General features: G+C 41.3%; 1 protein-coding gene across 1 annotated transcript in view; it reads right to left on the bottom strand.

Moving 5' to 3' along the window:
- Positions 1-6,937: 6,937 nt before the first annotated feature.
- Positions 6,938-8,448, bottom strand: part of kmt2a (lysine (K)-specific methyltransferase 2A) — a 34,854-nt gene continuing 33,343 nt past the window's right edge. Inside the window, exons 25-27 of the mRNA XM_037677790.1 lie at positions 8,076-8,156; positions 7,591-7,720; positions 6,938-7,505 (exon numbers count right to left, since the gene is read on the bottom strand). Coding sequence (XP_037533718.1) covers positions 7,230-7,505; positions 7,591-7,720; positions 8,076-8,156 — 487 coding nt within the window. The 3' untranslated portion in view covers positions 6,938-7,229. The remainder of the gene's footprint in view (positions 7,506-7,590; positions 7,721-8,075; positions 8,157-8,448) is intronic.

Raw genomic sequence — 8,448 nt, 5'->3', positions numbered from 1 at the left:
ATCTGGAATAGTGGTACACAGGTCTTTGTAAAGATGTGTCGCTGCTATCAAATTACAAATTACCTCAAGAAATGTCTTAGTTTAAACATTTAAAATGTTGATTATGTTTCAATGGGATTGAAAAATGGGTTATTAAGATTTGTAAATTGTTTCGTTTGGTTCAAAACTATTTGCATTTTCCTCAGTGACCCAACTTTTTCATAATTTGGGTTGTAAACGCAGGATTATTAGTTTGTTCAATCATACTTAATTATTAAAACATCCATGCAACTTCCAGTTTTTAATGAAGGATTTTTCTGTGATGCACATGAGGCCTAAGCATTAAATGTTCCTGTAAGAACACATGTGGTCTGCTCAGGAGTTGGGGTGTAAAACATCTACTTTGTGAGCGTGTCGAGGGGGAGCAAATCTTTGCAACACGAGCTGAAACTCCCGTGAGTTTCAGTCATCAGAACATCGTGTGGAGAGCTGTTAGCGGACTCCTGTGGAGGCACTGAGCTGGAGCTGAAGTTAAGATGTGTATTTAATTAGCATCCCTGAGTTCAGCACATTCTGGACTCTGCTTCTGTAATTTCCTGTAGGATTCTGTAAACTGCTGCTCACAGGGTTTACTGTTAATTTGCACCATGTGGTCGTTAAACAGCTTGGACCCACTTTCAGTGTGAGGTGATGAGGTTAGACCAATGTGTTTGAGTTAACACAACAAAAGGGCAACTTTTGGACAATAAACAAATGTTTAAAACTTCTGAGCAAGAATTACTGCACACGTAAACTTTTTTTTTTTTTTGCTTTATACCCGTAAGATTCTAATATAATACCCAGATAATAATGACTGAAAATAATCAACTCCAAGATCAGAGAAAAGTTTAACAGTGTTTATTTACAATAAATGACTGAACGAACGATGTGATGACTCAGCAGGGAGGGACTGGAACCCTGAAGAGCAAAGAGCAGAGTTGGTGAGGGTCTTCCAATAATGATCAGTCAGGTCATCTGGACAGTTTCTTTTTGGTGGAAAGACGTTTCACCCTCTATCAAGAGGGCTTCATCAGTCTGAGGAGTCCCAATTAAACCGTTTTCCCCACTGTTGTGGAAAGACGTTTTTCCCCAAAACTAAACTGTTTTGGGGAAAACAGTTTAATTGGGACTCTTCAGACTGATGAAGCCCTCTGGATAGAGGGTGAAACGTCTTTCCACAAAAAATAAACTGTCCAGATAACCTGATTGACCATTATTGGATTTTGTACCTGGATGATTGAACATGAACTTTGATGTCTTGAGAGCCTTATTATCCACAGGCTGTAGATATTGGCCAGTTAGTTTCTTATGGTTAGAAAATGTGGTTGTCACAGAGGCGAAGGTCCGACTGGTTCTAGAGACAAGGAGTAAGGTGGTTCCAAAAACATTCATTCGATGAGGCAAGTGATGAAAGGCAAGGAACGGTGGAGGAGGTCAAGAGGAGGCTTTAGAGGGGAAACTAGGAGATCCAAAGCACAGGTGGAGTACAGGAGTCAGTAGTACATGTAGAAAAAAGGTTAGCTTTTACAAATCCCAAAGAGTAACTATAGGCCAGGAGCATACGTAAGGCAGATAATGCAACAGCGTCTAGCTGAAGTCATCTGCTCTTATTGTTTATAAGTCCCAGTGGATCTCAGGTGTGTGCCCTCTGGTGTAGGAAAGCTGCGAAAAAAAAAAAAAAAAAAAACTGGGATTCCTACAATACCCTTAATAATAATAATGACTGTGTTTGATACTTTTGCATCAAATACTTCAACTTCCAGCAAACAGTATCCTCAGAGTAAACAGGAGGAAGGGTTATTATTATTGCTCAGCATTAAAATCCAACATTTTCCTCTTGTTCTATGGATTTCATCTTAGAAGTGTTTTGTTTTTCCACACTTCATGGTTGTGTGTGTGGTCGTCTGCAGAGGGGCCCGGCGGACCCGGTGGATTGGTGTGGACGGTAAAATGTGGTTGGAGCGAACCAGAAATTTGGATTACCTCAAGAAATTATTCACATTAACCAAAATATGTAGATTTAGATTTAGATTTTCCATCTTGGATGCTAAAACGATCACCTGATAAAGCTGGAGAAACATTAAAGTGATAGTCTGGTCATTTTTGAAGTGATGTTCCAAATGACCAGACTCTCCCCCTTAAACACCAGCCATGTTCTTCTAGTTCATTATAAATGAACACTGAGGAGTACCAGAGGGCCAAGCGGTCCACAGACTTGGCTGTTGCTGAGGCAAAAGCTCGGATGTGGGAGGAGTTCGGTGAGACCCTGGATAACGACTCTCAGGTGGCTCCGAGGAGACTCTGGCAAACCATCAGGCGGCTGAGGAGAAAACAGCGCTTTACTAACACTGTGCTCAGTGAAGGTGTGGTGCTGTTGACCTCAACCAGTGATGTCATCGGGAGGTAGAAGGAATACTTGTCGGACCTTCATCCCACTGGCACATCTTACATGGAGGAAGTGGAGTCGGGGGACTTTGGGGTTGGTCTGTCTATAACCGTGGCTGAGGTCGCCGAGGTGGTTAAAAAGCTCCGAGGTGGCAGGGCTGTGGTGTAGAGGCAGGGCAGCCAACTCAGGACCCGAAAGTCCCAGGTTCGATCCCCGGACATTGCACATCTCATGGTGTCTCTGAGTAGCACACACTATCCCCAAAAGCTCCCTGGGCACTGCCCACTGCACCACCTGGTGGTGGATGGGTTAAATGCAAAGAGCCAATTTCACCATTGTGTGACAACACATAACACATTATTATTATATATTAGTTCTGATACTCATTCCTGTTCCTCTCAACACAGCAGATGGCCGCTTGTCCTGACCCTGGTTTTGCTAAAGGTTTCTTCCTGTTAAAAGGGAGTTTTTCCTTTCCACTGTGGCCTTCATGCTTGCTCAAAATGAGTTCTGTGATGGAGTTAAACTCAAAGCAGTCTGCTCCTCAGATAGTATTTTTTTTATATATTTGGATGTTCCTGTTCAGCGCCCTGAGATGACTTCTGTTGTGACTTGGCACTATTTAAATAAACTGAATTGAATTGATACTTGCCTTGGAAATGTTTTAGTCACCTTGTCTGTGCATTATTTGTCTCTATCAAAAAATGAATAAAATAATGGGACAACAAAGAAGTAAAGGAGACATGTTTATTATTTAAACTATCACTTAAATAAAAAAAGTGCATAGAAAATAAACATGATTAGAAACTTTTCTTTTTACACTTATGTACAGCTTTGTTTCCTAATTATACATTCAACCAAGTAGTTTGTGGTTTATTTTTCACGATGGTGGTTTTCCTTCATTTTGTTGACGCGTACTCAAAAAAAACACTGTTGAACCGGAGAAATATGACTCGTGAATACCGTTATTAGAGAGCAGGAGGATACTGAGAGAAGACAAAGGTATATTTCAAAGCAAAAACTAAAACTGGCCTGTTCATGATTCCTCTTTTTGTACATCCGACTGTAACCCCCCCCCCCCCCCCCCCCCCCGTCCCTTCTGCCCTGTTCTGACACTACATCCCATCATAGGCTGTCTATACACAACAAATGGTTCAAAGAAATTACAAATACACAGTAAGTACTCATACAATCTCTCCAAAACCTTGACTTGTAAAAAAACAAGGTGGATGTTGCTGTGCGAAATAAATAAATAAACATTTTCAACATCAGCATTATGACTTTCTATAAAACAGTACATAATAAGTACAACCAAAGCTTCAGAGGAGAGAGAGTTATGGTCTGGGAGACATGAGAGCTTATTAAAGTAGATAAAAAAAAATTAAAAAAAGCCATTTTGGTGGTATTATATTGACCGTCTCCACAAACCAAACTCTAAAATGTTTCCCACATCAAGTAAGCCTCCTTAAAAGTCCCCGTTAAAACATACGAACGAAACAAACTAACAAAAAGACATTCACTACAACCAGGGAAAAAAATAAACCCAAAATGGCTGACCTCGAGAAGTTCACAACCACGTTAATACAGTTACATTTCTCGTCACGTGAAAGCCGCTCCGCTCCAGAAAAAAGTAAAAGTAAAAACTGCAGCGCCCCTCAGCTGACAGAGGAACGCTCACAGGCACAGCAAAACTGGTACTGGATATCAATATACAAAAGAATGATGCACGTTAGTTTTATCTGATAGTACTGCAACACAAAACCATTATAGAGTACATTGAAACATTGCTATTAACCGTTATAAATCCGCTGTTTTGCTACTGTAACTAAGTTTGTCTGTCCATTCCATATATTGTATAGATACAAGAACAAGAAATTACTATGTGCGTTTTCCATATATTGTTACGTATTTATACTATAATTACAGATAATGACGAAGGGCCACTGATGTGGCGTGATAAAATGTCCAACAAACAAAAAGTACCAGAACTTCCTTATTGTTTAAATGTTGCCTAAAACAGTAAAGTAACCGACTTATTGTTGACTGAACACTCTGAACCTGAAAAACACAAAACAAGAGTATGAAGTGAGTCGTAGACAGAGCCCTTAGCATCAGTTACCGTCTTATTCCACTGCTGGCGTGAACTGTTCGAGATAAACCTGTGGTTCTACAGACACGAGTCCCACTGCTGTTCACTTTAAACGTACCCCCAGTCCTGAAATGAAACTGCGTCGTTTGAGGTCACGTCTGCGATCTTAAAATAAATACAGCTCACAAAGTGTCCGCATCGTCACGGCTGGATGCGGAGGAAGAGTATACATTCACTGTTGAGCTTAGCAGCAGAACCCAGCGAGCCCGGTGGCGGTGCCGCTCAGCAGCCTCGGGGCGGGTCGACCCAGAGGCGCATGAACCGCGGTACTCTCTGGAAGGGAGGGGGCTCCTGGTGTGGTCCCTGCCTTCACTTTGTAGAGCAGAAAGAATCAAGTGCACTTCGCTAGAGCGTCAAACGACGTCCGAGCCGGACGCACGAACTCAAAGAAGCCCACGTGAGCGTCTGCGCTCGTGGTCTCTGCACTGGCGTTTGCATCGTCTGCCCAGAGAACGAGCTGAGCGGTCAGTGCCTTTTCTTCTAAGTGCAAACTGTTATTTTGGGGTGTCAGTTTTTAGTTTCGGTTCACAACGAGGAGCAGTGTGGGAGTACCTGCTAATGGCTATAACGAAGTCAGCGTGAACTGCAAACGACAATAAATTAATAATGGAGACAACACTCATCCACTTCAGTCGTGCAGTGGAAGCAGTCAAGTCAGTATGTTTAAGAGGGGGGGCATCAAGGCTTATAAAAGATGTCTGCTTGTTTACAGCTAAGGCTAAAACCAACAAGACTGAATGAAAGAAAGCGTCCCCATCTGCTGGTGAGCACTGAGCCATCACTTCTCACTTTAAAAGAAAACATTGGCTCGATGGAGAGACGATGAGCGCTGACGACGGAGTTCAAATAAAGGCACCTCGTTTCTAGACCAAGTCTGCAGAGGGACTTCAGAGTTCAATCTGATGGGACTACTGTTGACTTTTACAAACGTGGGTGTTTTGTTCAGCTGGCCCGTGTCTGATGGTTAGATTCCTTTGATAGCAGATAAGCAGCCGGTGAGTGGACTTGATTCTTTGATTTATGTTGTGGACACAATAAGGCTGGAGAGAGGAGATATCAGCTGTGGGTCAACAATCTAAACTCTCTCAAGTGCATAATAGTTCACATGACTGTCAAACCAGTAGCTAGAACTGGAACAGCAACAAAAAACAACAAAAAATAAAAAAATAAGCTCTGGCCAAATGGCCTGTGGTAGATAAAGAGCTACTGGTGGACTGAACTGAAGAGGAACCGAGCCACAGACCAGTGTCAGTCTTTGGATTCAACAAAAACAACATCAAATAAAAATTAAAAACATTCAGGCTCTACATTTAAAATAAAATTAAATAAAACTTTAAAAAGGCAGTGGAGTACAAAACATAGAAACCAAACATTAGTGTTTGTAAACCTCTATTTCCTACAAAAATGGCAATAGAATAAATATGAATTTTTAAAAATATAAATACCATCATTAAGTGCTATTTGCTATTGAGTGCTTTTAAGGTTTTTTTGTTTTGTTTTGTAGAAAAATATAAATTATTTACAATGTCTTTCAAATGCAAGCATGATATTTCCCTGTCTGTAATAAAAAGATCACACACACAAAAAAATCTCTTCTCTACAATAACGGATATCGCGACAGGCCAAGAAGGAAACAAGTGTCAAAATTCAATTTAAGGGCTTGATGTTTGGTTGTCTTGCTCCTGGAATTTGGAACGCGATTCTCAAGTCCGAGTTGATACCAGCGACAGCGCGCACAAACCTGCTTCAGAGATCTATTTTAAGTACTCAAGCACATCAGTAGGTTCTTCTGGTCCCTTGGCTGTCAGTCCACCAGAATCTCTAGCTGCCTCACTCTTCCAGGCCAGAGGCTTCATCCCATAAGTAACACATCTACAAAGCTACCAAGCTGTCAGACTCAATTTACAAGATGGTATCAAACCTTTACAGCAGTGGTCGAAAATAAACCTGTCTTTTTTTTTTTTAAGCAAAATCTTTCTAACCTGACGTCTTTTTCTCCTCCCTGTGGACGACGCTCCACCTAGTGTTCTCGTCTGTACAGTTCCCCCTAAGGCTGCTCCAGCGCAGCAGCTCCTATTTACAACGTCACATGTACAGTACACGCCTGCAAACGTTACGAGGAAGGTTCCAGCTCTGAAGGCATCAGGGCACGTTGAACAGGGCGATGCACATCAATAACAGCTGACACTGAGATAAAAAGAAATCTTAAAAAAATATGAGAGGGTTTATCACTGTTACAAGTCCCTTCAACAAATTGCACTTTGGTGTAAATTAAAACCAAGTTCTTTGATAATTTATTTTTTTTCCTTCTAAGTTCACATTGATAGACCACAACACATAAAAACAAACAAACAAAAAGAAAAAGAATCAAAGATCAAGGGACTATGTAAAAAAAATAAAACCATGAGCTATCATCCAAATAGAAATATTGCAATTACGTGATTCTTAAGTCACCGCTCCAGGTGAAACTCTCAATGTAAAACAGAGAAAAGGAGGCACAATATGTTTGAATTTTTACATACGGCCCTTCCTGAAAATACAGTATGACCCAGTTTGCCCACACCTGCAGCTGCTGATGTAACAGAAACCACAAAACCATGGCAAAGAACAGCAGGCTGGGGGATCTTCTGTACCTCGTGGCACCACTGCCCCAGAGTCCTCTTCAGGTTGGAGGCATCAGTTGAGGAACTTGCGGCACTTCTTCGCTCCGCAGTTGCACAGCAGCTTATTGTTGGCGTCTTCGATAGGGAACTTGTAGTCGTACGTGAGCTCTTCCCCGCGGTAGATGCGGCGAGACGCGAAGATGACGATGTGCTTCTGGCCGTGCACGGTGACGACTCGAGAGAAGCAGTTGGGCTCACAGGAGTGGTTAATGAAGCGGGCGGCGTTGCCATGCACTGTAGCGTCTACCACCTCGTAGTCGTCGATGCGAAACATGTAACAGCCGATCCCCTTTGAGTACAGAGAAGACATGTATTGCACTCTCACTTCTTCTAAACTGTAAATAAAATGTGCACTTTTTTTCCAGAGGCCTTACCTTCCCATCGTAGTATTTCTCCCGTTTGTCAGTGAGCACAGACCGAATGACATTTCCAGAGTATTCGATGACCATTTCCCCAGCTTCAATGGTTTTCTTGCAGAACAAGCCACGGCCGTGAATAGGAGACCTGCAGAGGGAAACAGCCAATCCATGTGATGTACTGTACTCAAAGACTTTGTTTACAGATACAGAGCTATGGTTTGTAATATTTTTATTTTCCATGTACCTTTTAAAATCCTCAAAATTATCACAAGTTGTTCAAGATCATAAATACTGAAAGTGAGGAAATTACGTCCCTGAATGTTACAAAGGTCGACCACAACGACAGGAGTCAAATGTACTGTAGAACTAACCAGTGATGATTTTTGAATATTTCAAGTTATGATGGCCAAAAATGGAAAAACTATTGCAACTTCTTTTACATGTTTTTAACTACCTTCGTTAATTAGTAAAAAATAAACACACATTACTGTTTATCTAACCTGTAGACTCCAACTGTTTCCCTCGAGGTGGCCTTGAGCTGTCTGAACCTCACAGCAAGCGGCAGCTCCATGGAGGCACGCCTGCAACGACAGCACAAGAAAGGAAGCGTTAAAATAATACAAACCGGATTCCAAAAAAGTTGGGACACTAAACAAATTGTGAATAAAAACTGAATGCAATAATGTGGAGATGGCAAATGTCAATATTTTATTCGTAATATAACATAGATGACAGATCAAAAGTTTAATCTGAGTAAATGTAACATTTTAAAGGAAAAATATGTTGATTCAAAATTTCACAGTGTCAACAAATCCCAAAAAAGTTGGGACAAGTAGCAATAAGTGGCTGGAAAAAGGAAATTGAGCATATAAC

This window comes from Nematolebias whitei, chromosome 6 (assembly GCF_014905685.2).
Source record: "Nematolebias whitei isolate Nwh7 chromosome 6, NemWhi1, whole genome shotgun sequence".
In the NCBI taxonomy this organism is placed as follows: Eukaryota; Metazoa; Chordata; class Actinopteri; order Cyprinodontiformes; family Rivulidae; genus Nematolebias; species Nematolebias whitei.
The sequence above is the reverse complement of the archived record's forward strand: the minus strand, read 5'-3'. Positions and strand labels throughout refer to the sequence as shown.